Genomic DNA, 23,941 nt, shown 5'->3' on the forward strand with positions numbered 1-23,941 from the left:
AAGATCAGGTCTATATTCCCTAAAGTTTAAAAGAATGAGTGGTGATCTTATTGAAACATACTTAATTCTAAAGGATGTAGGGAAAGGATGATGTTTTCCTTGGCTGCGGAATCTGGAACTACAGACCACGGTCTCTGAATAAGGGGTCAGCCACGTAGGACTGAGATGAGGAGACATTACTTCAATCAAAGGATTGTGAACCTCTGGAAATATCTGCCATTCAAACTGAGGATGTTTCATCTTTGAGTATATTCAAGTCAGAGATCAATGGATTTTTGCACCCCAAGGGACTCAAAGGGCATAGCAATATTGCAGGGAGGTGGAAGAGCAGCCAGGATCTTTGTGAATAGTTGAGCAGACTACCCCTTTTCTTCTTACTAAAAGAAAATCTTGCACCTTAGTTAGCACTGCTGCCACATGGTGCCGAGGACCCGGGTTCGATCCCAGCCCCGGGTCACTGTCCGTGTGGAATTTGCACATTCTCCCAGTGTCTCACCCCCACAATCCAAGGGTGTGCAGGGTAGGTGGATTGACAGCGCCAAATTGCCCCTTAACTGGTAGAAAAAATGAATTGGGTACTTTAAATTTATTTTAAAAACTAAAAGAATATCTTTATTGCTGTCTAGAGAGATACATTTCAGAAATAAAAAGCCTTGCGTTACAAAAGTTGTATTGAAATTAATACATTAAAAATGACGACTGGACTACTCTGCCTTTGAAGTAAACTTGAGAAATTCCATACAGCAACACCCCCTTGTGTTCAAAGAAGGTAATAAAAATCCAAATGCTGTCAGAACAAGTTACTGGCAAGTTCCCGGAGTATGTGAAACCCATTGCAATGTAAATCTAATTCATAGACTCACTACAGTGTAGAAGGGAGCATTTGGCCCATCAAGTCTGCACCGGCCCTTCGAAAAGAGCACCCTACCTGGGCCCACCGCCATATCCCCACCGAACCTTCTGGACACTAAAGGGCAATTTAGCATGGCTAATCCACCTAACCTGCACATCTTTTGGCTGTGGGAGGAAACTGGAGCACCGAAGGAAACCCATGCAGATATGGAGAGAACGTGCGAATGCCACACAGTCACCAAAGGAAGGAATTGAACTCAGGTTCCTGGGGCTGAGAGGCAGCAGTGCTAACCACTGTGCCACCACACACAGGAACACTTTTTAAATGATACCCGTGGTGAATGTATTCACCTAATGCATGATACTGTAACCCATGACCTATGACCTGGAAGTGGTGATACGAACTGCTTCCAGGTACTGTAACCCCAGTGGGCTCCGCCTCTGGCTCCGCCCTCACCGGGGCCATATATAGACCGGCCGCCTGTGGGCGGCATTCATCTGTACAACCGACTCTGGCTAGGCAAGTTCATGATTAATAAAGCCCAATGTTCACTCGCTCTCTCTGCCTCTCGGTGAATTGAAGGTATATCAATATATTAATCATAGACAGCACTATGGAAGCCGCTCTAAAGGCAGACAGGCTCGAACTCGACGCCCTCGCGCCCGAAGCCAAGGAGATATTCGAACATTGGCTTTGATGCTTCGAGGCCTAACTTGACTCCTCCACAATGCCTCCCACGGAGACCCTCAAGCTGCGACTCCTCCACGCTCGGGTGAGCCATCGAATCTCAGTAATGATCGAGAAAGCGGCCACGTACGAGGCGGCGGTCGCAACCCTCAAGGCACACTTCGTGAAGCCCATAAATGAGGGGTTCGCCAGACACCTCCTCACTACTCACCGTCAATGCGCCGGAGAATCGCTGGAAACCCTGACTCTACTCGCAAGGAACTGCAGCTATCGAGATGTGACGGCGCAGGAACACATGAACTCACCGATCCGGGACACCTACGTGGCGGGGATCCGCTCGAACTACATCAGGCAGCGCCTGCTGCGAAACGGGACCTCCAACCTGGGGGACACAGTAAAGCTAGCTACCTCGCTAGAGGTGGCCTACCAGAACCTCAGTGCATTCCCCGTGGGCCTGGCAAACCCCTCGTGGACACCCTCATCGCGGCCCCCGTCGGAGCAGATTACGTCGCAGGCCTGTGCCGCGCGTCTGCCAGCCCAGCCCGGGGAACCGCAGTGCTACCTCTGTGGCCAGGGCCAACACCCCCAGCAGCATTGCCCAGCCCGCACAGCGACGTGCAGCGACTGTGGGAAAAAGGGGCACTTCGCAAGAGTCTGTCTGGGCCAATCTAAGGCTCAGAAATCGAAAACGCACCAGGTCCGACCCATGGACTCACAGCCCAACAGACCCCGCAAATGTGGCTGCGTGCTTGCCCGGAACGCCCCCATCAGATGAGTCATCAGCATCGTGCGACTCGTGGGAGACACCATCTTGGTCGCCGGCCCCACCACTGACCGACACGTGCGACTCATGGGGGCTGCCATCTTGGCCACCGGCTCCGGCACCGACCAACACATGCGACTGATGGGGGGCGGCCATCTTGGTCGCCATCTTGGCCCCAGCCCGACACGTGCGACTCATGGGGGCCGCCATCTTGTGATTCCACCGACCACACAGGCTACCCGCAGCTGGGCGCAGTCACTCTCGACCAGTCGCAGCTGAAACAGCTGATGATCGCCATGATGGTCGTCCGGGTCAACGGGCACGAGACCCCCTGTCTTTTCAACTCCGGGAGCACGGAGTGCTTTTTCCACCCTGACACTGTAAGGTGCTGCTCCCTCCACACCTATCCAGCCTCCCAAACAATCTCCCTTGCCTCCGGGTCCCATTCGGTTCAGATCCGGGGGTACTGTATCGCCAATTTTGCGATGCAGAACGCAGCGTACGCTCGTTTTAAGCTCTACGTCCTCCCCCACCTCTGCCCCCCTACTGCTCGGATTGGACTTTCAATGTAATCACCGAAGCCTGACCTTACAGTTCGGCGGACCCTTGCCCCCCTCACGGTGTGCAGCCTCGCGACCCTCAAGGTATCCCCCCCCTTAACTCTTTGCGAACCTCACTCCTGACTGTAAGCCCATCACCACCAGGAGCAGGCGGTACAGTTCTCTAGACATGATGTTTATCAAGTCGGAGGTCCAGCGACTGTTGAGGGAAGGGATCATCGAGGCCAGCAACAGCCCCTGGACAGTGCAAGTGGTGGTTGTCCGGACCGGGGAAAAGAATCTGATGGTTGTGGACTACAGCCAGACCATTAACCGGTTCACACAACTGGATGCATACCCCCTCCCCCGCATAGCGGAAATGGTCAACCAGATCACACAGTACCGTGTGCTCTCAACGGTCGATCTGAAGTCGGCCTACCACCAGCTCCCAATCTGCCCGGAAGAGCGCCAGTACACTGCCTTTGAAGCAGCCGGCCGACTCTTCCACTTCCTAAGAGTCCCCTTCAGCGTCACTAATGGGTTCTCGGTCTTTCAGAGAACGATGGACCGAATGGTGGACCAGTACGGTTTGCGGGCTACATACCCGTACTTGGACAATGTGACCATCTGCGGCCATGATCAGCAGGACCATGACGCCAACCTTCAGAGGTTCCTCCAGGACACCCAATCCCTCAATCTCACATACAACAAAGTACGTCTTCCGTACTACCCGACTAGCTACCCCGCCCATATGCGCCCCCTCACAGAACGCCCCCCTCCCCACAGCCTCAATACCCTAAAACGATGCCTGGGGCTGTTCTCATACTACGCCCAGTGGGTCCCCAACTATGCAGACAAAGTCTGCCCACTTATTCAAACCACCAGTTTCCCCCTGACGGATGAGGCCCGCTCGGCCTTCAGCCGCATCAAGGCCGACATCACCAAGGCCGCAATGCACGCGGTCGACGAGTCCATCCCCTTTCAGGTAGAGAGCGATGCGTCAGACGTCGCACTGGCCGCCACACTCAACCAGGCGGGCAGGCCAGTAGCATTCTTCTCTAGGACCCTCCACGCTTCCGAAATTCGACACCCCTCGGTCGAGAAGGAAGCACAAGCCACAGTGGAAGCCGTGCGGCACTGGAGGCACTACCTAGCCGGTAGGAGGTTTCATGTTTGACAATCAACAACGGGGCAAAAGAAAAAAATGACAAAATCTGGAGGTGAAGGATCGAACTCTCCACCTACAATTACGATATCAAGTATCGTCCTGGGAAGCTCAACGAGACCCCAGATGCCCTGTCCCGTGGCACATGTGCCAGCGCGCAAGATGACCGACTTTGGGCTATCCACAATGACCTCTGCCACCCGGGGGTCACCCAGCTTACCCACTTCATTAAGGCCCGCAATCTGCCCTTCTCCACCAAGGAGGTCAAGGCAATGACCAGGGATTGCCAAGTCTGCGTGGAGTGCAAACCGCACTTCTACCGGCCAGACGAGGCCCGCCTGGCAAAGGCCTCCCGGCCCTTTGAGCGCCTAAGCATTGACTTCAAAGAGCCCCTCCCTTCCACCAACCGTAATATAACTTCCTTACAGTCATCGATGAGTACTCCTGCTTCCCCTTCGCTGTACCCTGCCCCGACATGACCTCAGCCACAATCATAAAGGCACTGCACAACATCTTCACACTGTTCGGTTTCCCTGCCTACGTCCACAGCGACCGGGGCACATCGTTCATGAGCGATGAGCTACGTCAGTACCTGCTCAGCAAAGGCATCACCTCGAGCAGGACTACGAGCTATAACCCGCAGGGAAACGGGCAGGTGGAGAGGGAGAACGCAACGGTATGGAAGGCTGTTCTTCTGGCCCTCAGGTCTAGAAGTCTCCCGATCCCCTGCTGGCAGGAGGTCCTCCCCGACGCCCTCCACTCCATCAGATCACTCCTCTGCACAGCCACGAACGAGACCCCTAACGATCGTTTGTTTATCTTCCCCAGGAAGTCCATCTCCGGGGTTTCGCTTCCATCTTGGCTGACAACTCCGGGACCAGTCCTTCTCTGGAGGCACACGAGGAGCCATAAGACCGACCCCCTGGTCGAGAGGGTCCAGCTGCTCCACGCCAACCCCCAGTACGCCTACATCACGCACCAGGACCGAGGGCAAGATACGGTCTCCCTACGGGACCTGGCGCCAGCTGGTTCCCCTGCCAATGCGCCCCCTCCCCGCTGCCACCCCCAGCACCCCGTACGCTCCCCTGGGTCTTCTGTACTGTCCCGTGCCGACACTGCCGCCACCCATCACCCCCCTGCCTACCCCCACACCCCAACCGTCTCTGAAACGCCGGACTGAGGCTCAAGCTCCAGACACAACGCCCCTGGAGTCACCACCTGCAACAACCGTGCCCGACGCACCGCCAAAGCTGAGGAGGTCGAAGAGAACGATCCGGCCTCCAGATAGACTGAATATGTAATGGCCCCACGTCACCCCCGCTGTACTTGATTTTTTTTAACAGGGGGTGAATGTGGTGAATGTATTCACCTAATGCATGTATAATACTGTAGCCTATGACCTGGAAGTGGTGATACGAGCTGCTTCCAGGTACTGTACTGTAACCCCGGTGCGGGGCCATATATAGACCGGCCGCCTGTGGACGGCATTCATCTGTACAACCGACTCTGGCTAGGCAAGTTCATGATTAATAAATCATAATGTTCACTCGCTCTCTCTGCCTCTCGGTGAATTGAAGGTATAGTAATACCTCCATTTGGAAATTTTGGAACTAAAGGTGGCAACAATTGAGAAAGCTTGAACAAAGATTCAAAGACTTGTCTAAATAAGAATCGATATTTTATCGGACATTCTAGTATTCAGGAGCACACTACTGAAGCAAATCACCATCAAACCAGTTGAGCTTACATGCCATCCTCTGCTTCAGGACTAAAGCATGTTTACATCAGCATACAGTATAATAACAGCACTGTGGTGTACCGACACCACATGGACTTCCACAGTTCAAGAAGGCAGATCACCACGAACTTTACCAAGGGCACATAGGGATGGGCAATAAATGCTGGCCTAGCCAATGATACCCACAGCCTGGGAAAGAATTTTTAAAAATAAGACTGAAAGAATTTTAAAAATGAGACTGCCAAAAAAGGTTGAGGATATGTGCTTTCAGAAGTTCATAATGCTCCATCTAGTGGCAAATGTTCACAGGTGCCAGGTATATCTCAGAAATGAAAGCCAATTAAGGTACCATGTGTTGGCATGAAAAAATGAAATGATAGTGTCCAAATGAGCAACATTTGCACCAACACCAGCATGGGCAAAGTAATGAACAACATAACAAAGTTATTAAAATGGCCAAAAAACTGAAAATGGCTAAGAGGCTACAATTGGGTAGAAGGCTACAATCCAACGGGAGGATAAAAAGGACTTTTTTAAAAACTCCTCGGATTTGATAGCAAATTAAAACACTCTGCATTGAAAGAAACTGCCTGTGAGTAACACTATGCTGAAAAAATATTACATTTATTTTTGTCCCTTTGTTGCACTTAAGTGAATGGTGAATTTATTCCTTCAATTGTTTTTGATTGAAGTATAAAATTGCAGTAGAAGTCAAAATTCAACCGTCTCATCATCATACAAACTTTTCTTCTCAAAATGGAGGATCTGGCAATGGCATAGCAGATCCAATACTTTTTAATTTATGATTTGCCTCTAATTGCTGACAAACTGGCCTGCATTAATTGGACCAGTACTCAACTTGAAAGGATTGGTCACTCATGCAGCAACAAAACTATGGGAATATCAATTTAAATACCGTCCATAAATTATTTATAATGAGTTTTACAGCTTGCATGCAAGAGACCTGGCCTTATATGCTCTAATGTCGCAAATTAATTAATGGAATTCAACTGCTCTACCAATTACATCAAAAATTAATCCTTCAACTTTTAAAAAATATATATTTTTGTTCTCCTTTTTCACATCTTCATCCAAATTTACACCCACCAACAAACAATCAACAGTAACAAATGCAATGTCAATCCCCTGGCCAACAATCCCTTCCTCCCACCAACCCCCAAACAATCCTCAACATTTTAAATACGAACATCAAAGAAAAAGAATCAGGAATCAACCATTACCCGATTCATAGTCACCAACAACATACACAGTCCAATGTTTGATGTCATCCAATTCTTGAAAGTGCATAATAAACAAAGCCCATGAATTGTAGAACCCTCCCATCCTTCTCCTCAACTCAAACTTCACCTTCTCAAGTGTTAAAAACACCAACAGATCCCCCGCCACGCCAGAGCACAGAGTGGAGAAGCGGACCTCCACCCCAAAGGACCCGCCTTCAGGTGATCAACGAAACGAAGGCCAAAACATCTGCCTCCGCACCCGCTTCCAACCGCGGCTGATCCGATACGCCGAATATGGCTTCCAGGGGACCCGGTTCAAGCTTCATATGTATCACCTTCGAGATTACCATGAAGACCTCCCTCCAATACCCTCCAGCTTTGGACAGGACCAAAACATATGAATGTGTTTTGCGGGCCCACAACGTTCACAAACATCCTCTACCCCTCAAAAGGCTCATCCTCGCCTTTGTGAGGTGCGCCCTATAGACCACCTTCAGTTGTATAAGCCCCAACCTCGCACACAAAGTTGAAGCATTCACCCTCCGGAACACCTCACACCGTAACCCCTCCTCCATGCACTCTCCCAACTCTTCCTCCCATTTTGTCTTAATCCCATCCCCTCCAGCGGTGCATTCTCTTCTCCAAGAATCGGCCCATAAATTGATGACACCCGACCTCTCCTTTCCCCCTGTCGTCAGCAACTCCAACAGTGTGGGGGCCGGTGCCACCGGAAAGCTCTGTATCTCCTTCTTAGCGAAATCTCGGACCTGCATATACCTAAAACATTTACCCCTGCCCAACACATATTTCCCCCACAGCTCCTCCAGTCCCACAAACCAGCCCCCCAGAAACAAATCCTTTAGTGCCCCAATCCCCTTCTCCGAAAACTCCCAACCCACTTCTCTGACTCAAATCTATGATTCCCCGAATCGGTGTTTCCCTTGACCCCGCCCCCAGCCTAAAGTGCTGGCGCAGCTGCCTCCAGATCTTCAATGTCGCTACCACCACCGGACTCCCCGAGTGTTTCCCCGGGGCTATCGGGAGCAGCATTGTTGCCAACGTCCTCAGCTCCCGCCCCCTGCACAGACTGTCCTCCATTCTAACCCACTGGGAGTCCCCCCCCTCTAACTCAGCTCCTCACCTTCTCAGCATTTGCCACCTCTGTAATAATACAGTAAATTCGGGACACCCAAGCCCCCTGACTGCCGTCCTCTCTGCAACAGCACCTTCCTAATCCTGGCCACCTTCTCCCCCCAAATAAACGAGGTAATCATCTTTTCAACCTCCATGAAAAATGCCTTTGGCAGGAAGATCAGCAGGCATTGAAAAATAAACAAAAATCGCGGCAGCACATTAATTTTAATTGCCTGTACCCGACCCGCCAGCGACAGCTTTGGAGGGAGGCACCACCCATTGACACACTTGTAAACCGTTCTCCTTACCCGCCTCAGTTGGCACACCGCCTTCCTGGTGGACAACCGATCAAAGCTCGCCTGCAACTCCTTCCTCTTTTCCAACTTCGCTGGATCCCAGTCTTCTGCATACCTCCTGTATACCTCCAACATTTCATCTGTTACCCTTTAACGCTCCAGCCTCTCCTCCTTTTCCACCTTTGCCTTAAACGAGATCACCTCCCCCCTCACCATCGCTTCTAGAGCTTCCCAAACCACTGCCTGCGAAACCTCCAATTCATCATTCAATTTAACACAAAGCACATTTAGAACAACCAAAGAAAACCTAGATGTAATGGTATCAGATCCCAGCCAAGTTATTAAATTCACCCTCAAAAGAACAATTGGTAAAACTCACCAATTCTTTAAAGAGCAGGCAGGATAAAGTTGAGAAGGCTGTTAAAAAAGGTATGCGGGATCCTGGTGTTTATAAACGCCAACGGTAAGGACGTAATGTTCAATCTTGATCAAACAGTGGTTTAGGTGCAGCTGGGATATGGTGGCCAGTTCTGCACACAACAGTTTAGAATGTCAAGACTTTGAGGGTGCAGTTGAGATTTACTGGAATGGTATGGCAAAGGAAATACATGAATAGGGAGAATTCATATGAATTAGAACATTATATTTCAGAATTGAGAAAGTGGACACATATCCATGGATAGCCATTTTTACCCAGAAGCCTTAAACGCATACACATGGGCAGCACAAGTTGAAACTTTGGTTTCAACAGGTGCCAAACAGACTTTGTCTGTGCCATGCATAAAATAACACCAGGACCTTTCAAGTTCTCTTCACACAGGAAAATTAAAGAAAAAAGGTGCAAATGCATTTTCAAAAGGCACTTTAGAAATATTGTTTCTCCTCGTCTATTCAAAAGCCATTCTTGGAACTTAGCTCAGCAAATGAGCAAAGCAAGACTTTAAAAACCTATATAGTTGCAAATTACTTCTGTAAAAAAAAAAACATATGGAGGTAAACAGGAAAAATAAGGACATATTTAAGAACATGAAGAGGGGGGGGCACAGTGGCAAAGTGGTTAGCACTGCTGCCTCACGGCACCGAGGACCCAGGTTCGATCCCGGCTCCAGGTCACTGTCCGTGTGGAGTTTGCACATTCTACCCGTATCGAGTTTGCACATTCTACCCGTATCTGCGTTGGTCTCACCCACAGCCCAAAGATGTGCAGGGTAGGTGGATGGGCCACATTAAAAATAAGTGAATAATAAGAACACATCTGAGAGAAGGAGTTTGAACACCCATTGTTGCTAAAGAATGATGTGATCTGGTTTAGAAGGGTATAACTGTTCCAGCTTCCTTTCAGAAAATCAGAAATTTTGCAGGATACTGGGAACCCCTTAATATTTCTCCAGTGTCGTGGGGTTGGATATCATAAAGCAGATAACTTTTGCATCCAACTGCGAAAACACCTCCAAGTCCAAGCTCCCCTGGTTTCAAATGTGGAACTGTCCTTAAAGTACACTTTAAATCCTAGCTGAGGTTAGGTCTTGACAGAATGGCTTAGCAAGAAGGGATAGGCTCAGTCTTTGCATTGGGTGATCCCACTCAAAAGCTTTATAAGGTCTAATGATCCAATTCCCAAACCCCTCTCCGATCAAGTGGTGGTAGATTTTGAAATTGAAGGTTTTGATGCTGACGGACGCCTAAGGCCCATGGCACTGTAGTTATTGACGAGGAGAATCCAACTGCCCAAAACTGATTCACTTGATGATTCAGGTAAAACATTACTTTGAATATGGATAGGTTTTCTGAAATTGATATTAGCTATGGCCATGTATCTTCAAAGTTTTATTGCATTCTATGCTTTATCTTTTATCATAATTAATGTTGCGATGTACTTACCACTTTAAAACGTATTGCTCGAGGGCGGCACAGTGGTTAACACTGCTGCCTCACGGCGCTGTGGACCCGGGTTACTATCTGGGTGGAGTTTGCACATTCTCCCAGTGTCTGTATGGGTCTCACTCCCGCAACCCAAAGTGTGAAGTGGTTGCAGTGAACTCAGATGAGGGTGATTATTGAGGGAGTGATCCTGATCCAAGGTAGTCTATATTTGGGGCTAGAGATATAATCCACTTCACCAAGGAGGTGTTCTCGACAAGGCACATCACAAACGGACCTTTTACTGTTGCAGAACCCTACGCTTATAGTTCGGTCTAGAATATCTATTAGCTTTATAATTATAGAAGCAATGTTTGCTCCCAGTGGTACTAAGACCCAGATTTAGAGGCGACAGATCTTTTATCATGATGTATGAGGTTTTAAGTCCAAGCTCCCCTGGTTTCAAATGTGAAAATTTCCTTAAAGTACACTTTAAATCCTAACTGAGGTTAGGTCTTGACAGAATGGCTTAACAAGAAGGGATAGGCGCAGTCTTTGCATTGGGTGATCCCACTCAAAAGCTTTAGAAAGTCTAATGATCCAATTCCCAAACCCCTCTCCAATCAAGTGGTGGTAGATTTTGAAATTGAAGGTTTTGATGCTGATGGACGGCTAAGGCCTATGGCACTGTAGTGATTGATTCTCAGGAGGAAGGGATCCAACAGATTGTTTGGGACATTCAGGACAACATGCATGTTAAAATTCTGTTTGATACAGGCGCCGATTAAAGCCTATGTAGGAAGATATTCAAAGTTGATTAACAGTTGTCTTTAGGGCGATTTATACGGTCTAAACTACAACTAATTGACGATTATAGTCTGCCGATCACTGTCCGTGGCATTATATCTAGCCTCAAGGTTGGGCTGGTACCTGCCTTACTTTGTCTTCTTAGTTTCGGTCAGCGTGATACAAAACATGTCCTTAGAATTTCTTCCAGTCCTAAGAGAGAGAGAGCGCGAGAGAGAGAGAGAGAGAGAGAGAGAGAGAGAGAAATAGGACTTTCCCACTCGCCAATTGAAGCTGATTGGCCGAAAATGGCTGACAGCCCCTGATGGATTTCAATGCATCTGGGCTTGCCTCCTGCAGGATTTTCATGTCAGTTCAGTATATTCCTCAGCTCAGGTTTGTTATGGGCGAGGTGTTTTCAGAACCCCAAAATGTACCATGGAGTTCAACCAACCTCTCCCTTTAATGGATTGTTGCTTTTGAAGCACACGGCTTGTTCCCCAGCTCCACATTTCCATTGTGCCCATCCCTTGCAGTTTTCCTCTCCATCCGATGCATCCTAAGTCTTGCCTCATCGCATCATAATTGCCTTTCCCCCAGATATAACTCTTGCCCTGCGGTATATACCTATCCCTTTCCATCACTAAAGTAAACATAATCGAATTGTGGTCACTATCACCAAAGTGCTCACCTACCTCCAAATCTAACACCTGTCCTGGTTCATTACCCAGTACCAAATCCAATATGGCCTCACCTCTCATTGGCCTATCTACATACTGTGTCAGGAAACCCTGTTGCACACATAAAAACGGACCCATCTAAATTACTCGAACTATAGCGTTTCCAGTCAATATTTGGAAAGTTAAAGTCCCCCACAACAACTACCCTGTTGCTTTTGCTCCTATCCAGAATCATCTTTGCAATCCTTCCCTCTACATCTCTGGAACTTTTCGGAGGCCTGTAGAAAACCCCTAACAGGGTGACCTCTCCTTTCCTGTTTCTAACCTCAGCCCATACTACCTCAGTAGACGAGTCCTCATCAAACGTCCTTTCTGCCACCGTAATACTGTCCTTGACTAACCATGCCACCCCTCCCCCTCTAAACTGTTATTTACTGTGATAGCTAAACATTAATGATGGCTAAACAAGGGACATCCCAACAGGTCTCAGCCGGGATGGGGATTGGGATAGGTACCTTCCAGGACTCTTCCTTTTATCTGGAGGAATTACTAGCCATTCCTCTTGGTCTATGGACGCATGCTTTAGAACAGATTTTACTAATCACAAGGAGAAGCCTCAAAGTACAAAAGTCAGGACAGGGAGACATTCTCTGGTCTGCGGAGAGAAATGTAATTGTCAGGTAATTCATGTACCTGAGCATACCACTGGTTCAGTCCACTCGAAGGGCAACAGTCTTGCAGAGTGCCAGGTGAAGAGCGCAGTCTGCATGCCACCTCCTCAGGAGGGACCGGCCACAGTTAGTGTCATAACTAGGGCAGTTAATCAGGATGAGGAACTGATTCAGCTATTAGACCCACAAAAGAGAAATCAAAAGGATACCCGTCAAGGCACTCTTACTTGCAGGTATTTCTCAGATGTCCTTGTGCAACTTTACCAAACAGCACCAGGAGCGATCATATTCCATCCTTTTATTGATGTTGTAATGATTCCACAAAGGATTGAATGACCTTTTTTCTTCACTGCTTTGAAGACTGCCTAACTTAAACTTCTTTGCAATGCACTTTATTTGTTTCATTCCGCTACCTCATCAAATGATTTTATCTCATGATTCTGGTCATTTTATCGCACATGACACTTATTTTTTTTAATTAAAAATATAGAGTACCCAATGATATATATTTTTTCCAATGAAGGGGCAATTTAGCGTGGCCAATCCACCTAACCTGGGTTGTGGGGGTGAAACCCATGCAGACATGGGGAGAATGTGCAAACTCCACACAGACAGTGACCCAGGGCCAGGATTCGAACTCGGGTCCTCAGCGCCGCAGTCCCAGTCCTATCCACTGCGCCACATGCCGCCCACACATGGACACGTATAACCCATTGTCTTGCACCAAGAACGCTGCATCCTATATTGGACTTTATTTACATTGTGCTAATTTTTTTTTCTTTTAAATTGGAATACCTTATTAACTTTTTCCAATTAAGGGGCAATTTAGCATGACCAATTCACCTCGGCTGCACATCTTTTTGGATTGTGGGGGCGAGACCCACGCAGACACGGGGAGAATGTACAAACTCCACGTGGACAGTGACCTGGGGCCAGGATCGAACCCGGGTCCTCAGCGCCTTGAGGCAGAAGGGTTAACCACTGTGCCACTGCGCTGCCCTACATTGTGCTAATTTTTGACTTATGCATGTTTTGTAGTTCAATATAATTCCTTCTTAGTTTGCCTTTGCCCTGATCATGAGGGGGGAGTGTGAAGGAAATCGTTGAATAAATAGGTAGAATTCATGTGTATTTAGGACATTATACTTTAGTGCTATTTATCAGAATAACACCATTGGCTGATGTAATTTCACGTGTTATGCAATTATGTCATCAGAGCATTTCCTCGGCTTTTGTGGAGTTCACCATTGTACCCGGTTTGAGCAGCATCTTGTAAATAAACCCCTTGCACTATGTTACATGAACGTGGGCCACCTCGGATTCTCTCTCTTTGTGGCTACAACAAAAAACAGAAGAAAAGAGAAACTGGCAACGAGATCTGGCCATTAAAAAAGAGACGATTTTGTGAGCCAGAAGCAGAAATCAACGGCAGAGATTCAGGACCATACACCATTGGTGAGGTTGGGAGAAATAACGCCGATTTTCTTTCTAATTTTTCCAATTAAGGGGCAAATTTAGTGTGGCCAATCCACCTACCCTGCACATCTTTGGGTTGTGGGGGTGGAACCCACACAAACACTGGGAGAATGTGCAATCTCCACACGGACAGTGACCCAGGGACGGAATCGAATCCAGATCCTCGGCGCCGTAATGCAGCAGTGCTAACCACTGCGCCACCGTGCAGCCCCAGATCGCCTACTTTTAAAGGTAAATTTATTATGGCAAGTAAAAGCAACTCAAATAAATATTTGGGCACAGTTTGTAGCGAGGGATCAGCGAATCATTCGATCGATCATGACAGCCGCTAGTCCGAGTAAAAGGGTTTTTTCAAAAAAAGGCGAGTTACTGGGGGCTTACTTCAAACAGAGGAGCGAAGTTTCCAATACATTTACTGTTGTAGTGGGTACAAGTGTGGAAACCACGCATGGGGCACTGAATGGGTTGTGGGAACACTATGGGACTGCAACTCTGTAACCTACTGCCTGGGAATCGACAGCGAGGCACACAAACAGCAAGACTTCTTCTGCGCTGTAAGTTTATCTGCTTTGGACAGAGAGAAAATAAACAGCCAGGAAAACAAATTGAAGGCTGAGTAGCACAGTTCAGGGAGCAATCCAAAAATGCCAGAAAGAGAAGGCAGCATGGACACGTTTGATGAGGAGGAGGAGACATAGGTTCCAGTTGTTGTTCCTTAAAGCCAATCAGGCACCAGCAGACCGGGATACTGCGACCTTGCTCCGCTCAGTTAGGAGGAAAACATGTTACTACAGAATTTAGTACACCCAGTTAAACCTGTATGGACAGGAGGAAGAGGAAAACGTTTCACAATTTGTTGCATTATTGCGAAAGCTAACAAAATACTGCGAATTAGAATAAGACTTTGCAACGGATTGTGGCGTCAGGAATGAAGCCATCCAAAAGGAAATTGTTGCCTGAAGGTGCATTAATCCTAAAATCTGCTATTAAAAAATCACAACATCCATGGAACTTGCTGCAAAAGAAGCTTCGCTGATTGGATTTTGAGCTAAAGTGCATAAGATGGAGCCTGTGAGAAGCAAGTCCACAAAAAACCTACCACGACATCGCTGCAGCCAAGTTGGAGCAAGAACAAATGCAAACATTGCGGTAACGTTAGTCACATTTCCCAAGGCATGTTGTTCATGCCAACCTTCATTGACACAAAAGAATTATGCTAAGAAAAATACTGCAAAGTCTACACGGAGAGTTTACCAGATAAGTGATCCATCTGAAAACTCACCGATTTCCAAAGTGTCAAGTTAGCTTAAGGAATTTAAGCTCAGCATTCCAGCAGTACAAGGAGACCAGCAACGATTTTGGGTCTATTCCAAATTAAATGGGAACACTCAAGAGGTGGATACAGGCGCTGCACATAGGAACATAAAAGAGCAGAAGTAGGCAATTCAGCCCCTCCAGCCTGTTCCACCATACAGTCAGATCATGGCTGATCTCTTCCTGGTCTGAAATCCACCTCCCGCCCCGTTCCCCAAATCCCTTTAACAAGTTTTTTTAAATCAGAAATATATCTATCGGCTTCTTGAAACCATTTAATGACTCAGATTCCACTGCACTCTGGGTCAGTGAGTTCCACAAAGTCATGACCCTCTGCGAGAAGTAGTTCCTCCTCATGTCAGTTCTAAGTCTACCGCCTCTCGACCTATATTGGTGACCTCTCGTTATAGATTGCCCCATAAGGAGGAACATTTGGTCTATGTTTACTTTATCAATCTCTTTTAGTATTTTAGATACGTTGATCAGATCCCTTCTCATCCTTCTAAGCTCCAGCGAGTATAAGCCCGAGCTGTTCAATCTCTCCTCATGCGCCAATCCTTTCATCCCCGGATTCAATCTGCTGAACCTCCTCTAAAAACTTCCTCCAATGCGACTTCCGGTTGCGGCTATGCGGAGCTAAGTTGCACGTTCGGCAGCTCCCGACAGAAATGGGCTTTTGGGCTCTTTTTAGGGCCCCCAGCGGCATTTGTTCGATGGTTCCCAGTGTGGGAAGGTGATAGTAACATTTCTCCGGCACTGTATGGATTGGACCAGGAGTGGAGCGGTGAAAAAAGTAGTTGTGGAGCAGCGAAAAGTGCGAGGGAGGAAAATCAAGATGGCGGCGGGTGGAGACCAGGCAGCGTGGGCGCAGTGGTCGCAGGAACAGCAGGAGTTTCTCCAGTGCTGCTTCACGGAATTGAAGGCAGAGCTGTTGGAGCTGATGAAGGCTTCGATAGACAAGCTGCTCGAGAACCAGAAGGCCCAAGGGGCGGCGATCCGGGAGGTGCGGCAAAAGGCCTCGGAGAACGAGGACGAGATCTTGAGCCTGGCGGTGAAGGTAGAGGCGCACGAGGCGATGCATAAGAAATGGCAGGAGAAGGTTGAGGACATGGAGAACCGGTCGAGGAGGAAGAACCTGTGGATTCTGGGTCTACCGGGGGGAGTGGAGGGGTCGGATGTTGGAGCATACATGGTCACAATGCTGAACACGTTGATGGGCGTGGGGGCCCCTGGAGCTGGAGGGGGCCCACCGAGTCCTGGCGAGGAGGCCCAAGCCCAACGAGCCGCCGCGGGCTGTGCTGGTGCGGTTCCACTGCTTAGTGGACAGGGAGTGTGTCCTAAGGTGGGCAAAGGAGCGGAGCAGCAGGTGGGAGAATGCAGAGGTCCGGATATACCAGGACTGGAGCGCGGAGGTGGCCAAGAAGAGGGCCGGGTACAATCGGGCTAAGGCGGCTCTGCATCGGAAGGGGGTGAAATTTGGAATGTTGCAGCCGACGCGACTGTGGGTCACTTTCAAGGACCGCCACCACTACTTCGAGACGCCGGAGGAGGAGTGGATCTTTATCCAGGCCGAAAAGTTGGACTCAGATTGAGGGTCGGTTGCGAGGGGATGTTGAGAGGGGATTGATGTGATTGCTGTCTTTTGGTGGTGGTGGTGGTGGTGGTGGTGGTGGGGGGGGGGGGGGGGGGTGTTCTGTTTGGTACTGTTTTTTTTTTTGGGTGCTGGGTGAGGTAGGGTGAAATGGTTCGTAGTGGGGGTTTGGTGAGAGTGTGGGCGTCGGTGGTTGGAAGAGGGGGCCCCATTGGGGGGTAGGGGAGAGGGGAGGCCCTGAGGTGGGGGAGCTGGGATCAGGCCGCGAAAGGGAGCTGCGCCTGAGGGGGCGGGGCAGGCTTGGTGGAAAGCGCATTTTTTTTCCAACGTGCTAGGGAAGAAAGGGGGCGGGGTCAGGGGGAGGGGTGGTGCTGGAGAGGAGCGCCAGCTGATGGACAGGAAGGGGGGGGGGGGAGGAGATTCTCACACTGGGGGGGTCGATGGAGTGGCGGGAGAGGCCGGGGTCAGCAGGAGTCAGCTGACTTACGGGAGTGCTATGGGGGAGAGAAACGCAGCTAGGGTGGGGGCCTAGCTGGGGGGGTGGGGGGAAGAACTGGGTTGCTGCTGCATTGGCCAAAGGGGAGCTGGAGCCTGAAGAGAGAGTCGGGGCGGGGGTCTGCCACTGGGGGGAACGGAGAGTGCGGGAGGCTTGGGCACGTGGCTGGCCTAGAAAGGGAGATGGCTCATCGGCGGGCGGGGGGGGGATTGGGACGATGCCGCATTTATGCAGCGCATGTTGGGCCGGATTCCGGACCTGGAGGCAGGGAGCTTGATGATGGGGGGGCGTTGAGCAGGGCGCTGATCCCGAGGGTGGAGGGCACGGAGTATTCGTCCATAGCCATCTCAGACCATGCCCCGCACTGGGTGGAGCTCGAGCTAGGGGAGGAGGGACCAGCGCCCGCTGTGGCGCCTGGAGGTGGGTTTGCTGGCGGATGAGGAGGTGAGCGGGTGGATCCAGGGGTGCATTGAAAGATACCTAAAGGTGAACGATAATGGGGAGGTGCAGGTAGGGGTGGTCTGGGAGGTGCTGAAGGTGGTGATTAGGGGAGAAAGAATCTCCACTAAGGCCCACAAGGAGGGGAAGGAGAGGAGAGAGAGGGAGAGGTTGGAGGGGGAGATTTTTCAGGTAGATAGGAGGTATGCAGAGGTTCCCGAGGAGGGACTACTCAATGAGCGACGAAGCCTCCAGGCCGAGTTCAACCTGTTGATTACCAAGAAGGTGGAGGTGCAGTGGAGGAAGGCGCAAGGGGCGGTGTATGAATACGGGGAGAAGGCTAGCCAGATGCTGGCACACCAGCTGAGGAAGCGGGAGGGAGATTGGGGGAGTTAGAGATAAATGGGGGAACATGGTGCGGAGTGCGGTGGGAATAAATGGGGTCTTTAGAGACTTCTATGAGGGACTGTATAGGTCTGAGCTCCCGGGGGGGGGGGGGGGGGGGGTTGTTTTCTGGACCAGCTGAGGTTCCAGAGGGTAGAGGAGGGGCAGGTCGCGGGGCTTGGGGCACCGGTAGGGCTGGAAGAGCTGACTAAGGGGCTGGGGAGTATGCAGGCGGGGAAGGCACCGGGGCCAGATGGGTTCCTGGTGGAATTTTACAGGAAGTATATGGACCTGTTGGGCCCACTACTAGTGAGGACTTTCAATGAGGCGAGGGGGGGGGCCCTACCCCTGACGATGTTCAGGGCGCTGATCTTGAAGCGGGACAAGGACCCTTTACAGTGTGGTTCGTATAGGCCAATCTCACTCCTCAACGTGGATGCGAACCTGTTAGCGAAGGTTTTGGCTACCAGAATTGAGGACTGTGTTCCGGGGGTGATCGACGAGGACCAGACGGGTTTCATGAAGGGAAGGCAGCTAAACACCAATGTGCGGAGGCTCCTAAATGTAATCATGATGCCTGCAGTGGAGGAGGGAGCGGAGATAGTGGCGGCTATGGATGCGGAGAAGACCTTCGATAGGGTGGAGTGGGGGTACCTGTGGGACGTGTTGAGGAGGTTCGGGATCGGGGAGGGTTTCATTAGTTGGGTTAGGTTACTGTACGAAGCCCCGGTGGCGAGTGTGGCCACAAATCGGAGGAGGTCGGAATACTTTCGGCTGTACCGGGGGACGAGGCAGGGGTGCCCCCTATCCCCTCTGCTATTTGCGTTGGCAATTGAACCTTTGGCGATGGCTTTGAGGGAGTCCAGGAACTGGAAGGGGCTGGTGTGGGGGGGGATGCCGGAGGTGATGTGGATCCTCAGGGAGTTTGGAGACTTTTCTGGGTATAAGCTCAACATGGGGAAGAGTGAGCTTTTCGTGATACACCCAGGGGACCAGGGAAGGGGGATAGACGAGCTTCCACTGAAGAGGGCGGAAAGGAGTTTTCGGTACCTAGGGATCCAGGTGGCCAGGAGCTGGGGGCCCTACACAAGCTCAACTTGACGAGGCTGGTGGAGCAGATGGAGGAGGAGTTTAAAAGGTGGGATATGCTGCCACTCTCCCTGGCGAGTGGGGTACAGTCAGTGAAAATGACGGTGCTCCAGAGGTTCCTTTTTATATTCCAGTGCCTCCCCATTCTGATCCCCAAGGCCTTTTTTAAGCGGTTCAGCAGGAGCATGATGGGATTCATGTGGGCGAAAAAGACCCCGAGGGTGAGAAGGGTGTTTCTAGAACGGAGCAGGGACAGAGGGGGGCTAGGGTTGCCTAATCTGTGTGGGTACTACTGGGCTGCAAATGTGGTGATGATATGCAAGTGGGTAATGGAGGGGGAGGGGGCAGCGTGGAAGAGGCTGGAGATGGCGTCCTGTGTGGGCACGAGCCTGAGTGCGCTGGTGACGGCATCGCTGCCGCTCCCGCCGACACGGTACACCACGAGTCCAGTGGTGGCAGCGACCCTCAAAATTTAGGGGCAGTGGAGACGCCATGGGGGGAGGCAGAGGCAGAGGCGTGGTCCCCGATCCGAGAGAACCAATAGTTTGTCCCGGGGAGAATGGATGGGGGGTTCCTGAGTTGGCACAGGGCAGGTATTAGAAGGATGGGGGACCTGTTTATAGATGGGACGTTTGCAAGCCTTGGGGCTTTGGAGGAAAAATTTGGGCTTCCCCCTGGAAATGCCTTCAGGTACCTGCAGGTAAGGGCGTTTGTAAGACGGCAGGTGAGGGAATTTCCGCTGCTGCCAGCACGTAGGATCCAGGATAGGGTGCTCTCGGGGTGTGGGTTGGAGAAGGCAAGGTCTCGGCGATCTACCAGGAGATGCAGGAGGAGGCGGCCTCGGTAGAGGAGCTGAAAGGTAAATGGGAGGAGGAGCTGGGGGAGGAGTTAGATGAGGGTACGTGGGCGGACGCCCTGGGTAGGGTAAATTCTTTCTCCTCTTGCGCCAGGCTCAGCCTGATACAATTTAAGGTTCTGCACAGGGCGCACATGATGGGGGCAAGGGTGAGTCGGTTTTTTGGAGTGGAGGACAGGTGTGTGAGGTGTTCGGGGAGCCCAGCAAATCATGCCCACATGTTCTGGGCGTGCCCAGCGCTGGATGGGTTCTGGAGGGGCGTTGAGAGGACGGTGTCTAAGGTGGTAAACACCCTGGTTAAGCCGAGTTGGGGGCTCGCACTATTTGGGATATCGGATGAGCCGGGAATGCAGGAGGCGAAAGAGGCCGGTCTTCTGGCCTTTGCGTCCCTGGTAGCCCGGTGGAGGATTCTGCTACAGTGGAAGGATGCGAGGCCCCCAAGCGTGGAAGCCTGGATCAGCGACATGGCAAGGTTCATTAAATTGGAGAGGGTAAAATTTGCCTTAAGAGGATCTGTGCAAGGGGTCTTCAGGCGGTGGCAACCGTTCCTAGACTTTCTAGCGGAGCATTAGGAGGTGGTCAGCAGCAGCAACCCCGGGGGGGGGTACTTTGTGTTTACTACTGTGTTTATTATCATTTAATGGGGGGCTTGTATATTGGGGGAAATATGTGACATAGCTATACGATGTTTATTTATGTGTTCTTTGTTAATTCTTATTTCTGTAAGGGAGGCGGTTTGTTGAAAATATGTTTAAAATATTTTTTTTTTTTTTAAACTTCCTCCAATGCCACAACATCCTTCCTCAAATAAGGAGACCAAAATGGGCCACAATACTCCAGATGTGGTCTCATCAACCACCTAAACAATTGCAACAACACTGCTCTACTGTTATACATTGCCTAATCGATATCCTGCACCAACTTCATGAGCATACTGATACATCAGGACCAATATCGCCGATGAAGCTTATGGACTTCTCCAAAGCATTCAGTCAAATCAATCATAGGATTGCATTTCTAAACTATGAATGGGAGCCAATTCATCGCTCGTTTCTTGTACAAACAACTTGCTTTTAAATCATGAACCATGTGTCAGGTTTGATGACAAAGTGTCTGAACTAAGATGGGGCCTGCTGTGTTACCTGCCGTGATCAATGACGCCAGTTGCAGAGAATGTGATGCTGGCTGCTTCAAATTGTTCGACCTGACAGTTGCCAAAAAGCACAGCATTTGCACTGAATTTCGCTTGCCAACTATACTTGACCATCTTCACAATTTTCCTGTAGAGAATGGAATACATCCTAACCTCAGTACCCAGGTGACGGTCAACATCTCCTTTGCTCAAAACAAACCGATTTCTCCCAATTTGTCAGGGAATGAAGTCACAGTCCAGCATTGTCAATCCGCTGGGTTTATTTATCCAGGCAGATCTAAAATGGGATTTGCATATCAGTTCTATTATTCATCAAGCTAACAGCCATCTGTACATGCTTTCGGAGCGGAGTACCATTCCTTCGAGAGCAATGATCTTGTAACCATTTTCTGTTCCTATAGTGGAATACGGAGCACCTGTGTGGTCAAGCTCAATCACAATTCAACAATGTAAAGACATTAAAACGGTTCAGAAAAGGGCTTACAGGGTCATTTTAGGTCCTGATTACCATAGTCCTCAGATTCTTTGCACAATTGCAACCTAGAGACTTGAGAACAAAAAGGATCAACTCTGTACTTTTGTGAGATCGCTGCTGAACTCCAAATGTCACTACTTCTTACCCGCAGACAGATTTCATATCAGTTAGCAGCTACAGAACTCAAAACAACTAACAGAAGTAAAATGTAAAATGCCAAGATTTAAGAACGTTCCAATGCTATATCTCATCCATGCAAATGAATATGACCGCCATACATTGAACCCTGATAACGGAATTAAATGATCAATACATTTATGGTACTCTGCTTTATCATTTTTTGTACTTTTATATTTTACTTGGATTGATTGTAAAACTCACCTGAATTCAGCCCTTGGCTATGACAGTGGTTGATTTTAAATAGCCCAATAAACCTTTGATGATGATGAATCAATGGTCAGAGAGCAGGATATCCACCCAATTAAGGATGCAGGCACACTCAAAGCCGGAGGGGCAATAGGTGAAACACTACAACTTGAAAGCAGTAGAATGCCACAGCAGATAAGTGAGGGAGAGGGCACCCTAACATGGAGGCGCTCTTTCTCCAATTATTTCAAACTAAAATTAAACGGCCTCTGCAATTGGGCCACCACTGTGGGGAGGAATCCCTCCATGGGCAGCTTATGGCTGCAGCCACAATCAGGCAGGCAGAGGGGGGTGGGCAGCAAGCCTGTTTGGACTGCTGTCCCCTCGGTATGCTGCAAGAAGACTGCCTCTTAAGACAGCTGTACTGTCCTCCACTGCCTACAGGAATCTGGCGGCCGATTGGAAAATCCCAGTTGGCCTCCAACTGCAGGTCTCAATAGGCCTTTAGGTCAACTGTTTACTGCCAATTTCAGCCAGGTAACTTTGTCGCCACCCCACACTCGCCCCACACCTTGCCTGGTCTCTGGGGAAACGGCCTGGGAGCTAGCACGCTGGCCAGCAGTGCTATTTTGTGCGTGAAGCTGGGTAAAGAATATTGAGAATCATTATACAAAATTATCTTGGCGATTCTAATTGTCCATTCTTAAATAGTCAAACAGGGGAAACCTCACTAGGACATGAAATAGCAAAGCTGCTCAACCATTTTAGGTTAACACTAAAAATAAACCTTTAACATCAGAATTTCATATACTGGTCAGGCGCCCAAGAAATCTTGCATTCAATCTAATATTGTGCATGTATATCTGCTCATTTACAGAGTATTACATTTGTATTGCTTACAAAGGGACGCACTTGAATAGTGTAACGCTCGTCTTGTCTCGTTGCAAATGCTTAATAACCTGTCTTTTGTATGATCTGTAGGTTTTTTTTAAACTTCTTTTATCATGAACATGTTCTTCGAATACGTATCATTTGGCAATCTAAAGAATTACATCCACTCCTTGTTTAGCTGGTTTAGCACACTGGGCTAAATCGCTGACTTTGAAAGCAGACCAAGGCGGGCCAGCAGCACGGTTCGATTCCCGTACCAGCCTCCCCGAACAGGCGCCGGAATGTGGCGACTAGGGGCTTTTCACCGTAACTTCATTGAAGCCTACTCGTGACAATAAGCGATTTTCATTTCATTAAAGGTAAAGCAAGTTAACTTACCATGGAACACGCCATTGTCTGCTAGGAAGTGCCTGCAGTACTGAAGGCCACCTTTTCTGTTCAGGACCCAGGAGCTCATTGTAAATCAAACTATAACCAAGAAAAGACCTACTGTGCTCCAGAATAATCCAGCCAAACTGCAAAGCAAAGAAGAAACAGGATACACATAAATTAACAAACAACATGAGCCTGCAGACAAAGATAGGGGGGAGGGGAACCATTGATTTTTATCTAATGAGTTGAACTAATTTAATTCTTGAATCAAACAAGTCTCTAAATAATGAAATTGGATTATGAATGGAGTAATCAGGAATTATTTTTGGCTGATCAATATCGATAATTATTATTAAAAGATATTATAAAATATGATATCATAGTATCTTACAGCAGTGACGAAGCCATTCAGCTCATTGCGCTTGTGCTATTGAAGGAGCAATCCAATTAATCATTCGTATAACAACATTTTAATATAATCATCTAAAAAATTATGCATACTGTTCGCCACAATGCTTTTGATAGCCCAATAATCTCACCCAAACACAAAATAATCCTCATCAATTGTTAATTACAAGGCAATATTGATCTATAGTGATGAAATTACATTGCTAGTCACAATTCTCA

At 49.1% G+C, this 23,941-nt stretch overlaps 1 protein-coding gene across 1 annotated transcript in view; it reads right to left on the minus strand.

Moving 5' to 3' along the window:
* Positions 1 to 23,941, minus strand: part of plch1 (phospholipase C, eta 1) — a 251,627-nt gene that overhangs the window by 190,152 nt on the left and 37,534 nt on the right. The window contains exon 2 of the mRNA XM_072474403.1: positions 23,321 to 23,457. Coding sequence (XP_072330504.1) covers positions 23,321 to 23,399 — 79 coding nt within the window. The 5' untranslated portion in view covers positions 23,400 to 23,457. The remainder of the gene's footprint in view (positions 1 to 23,320; positions 23,458 to 23,941) is intronic.

Source organism: Scyliorhinus torazame, chromosome 14 (genome assembly GCF_047496885.1).
Source record: "Scyliorhinus torazame isolate Kashiwa2021f chromosome 14, sScyTor2.1, whole genome shotgun sequence".
Taxonomy (NCBI): domain Eukaryota; kingdom Metazoa; phylum Chordata; class Chondrichthyes; order Carcharhiniformes; family Scyliorhinidae; genus Scyliorhinus; species Scyliorhinus torazame.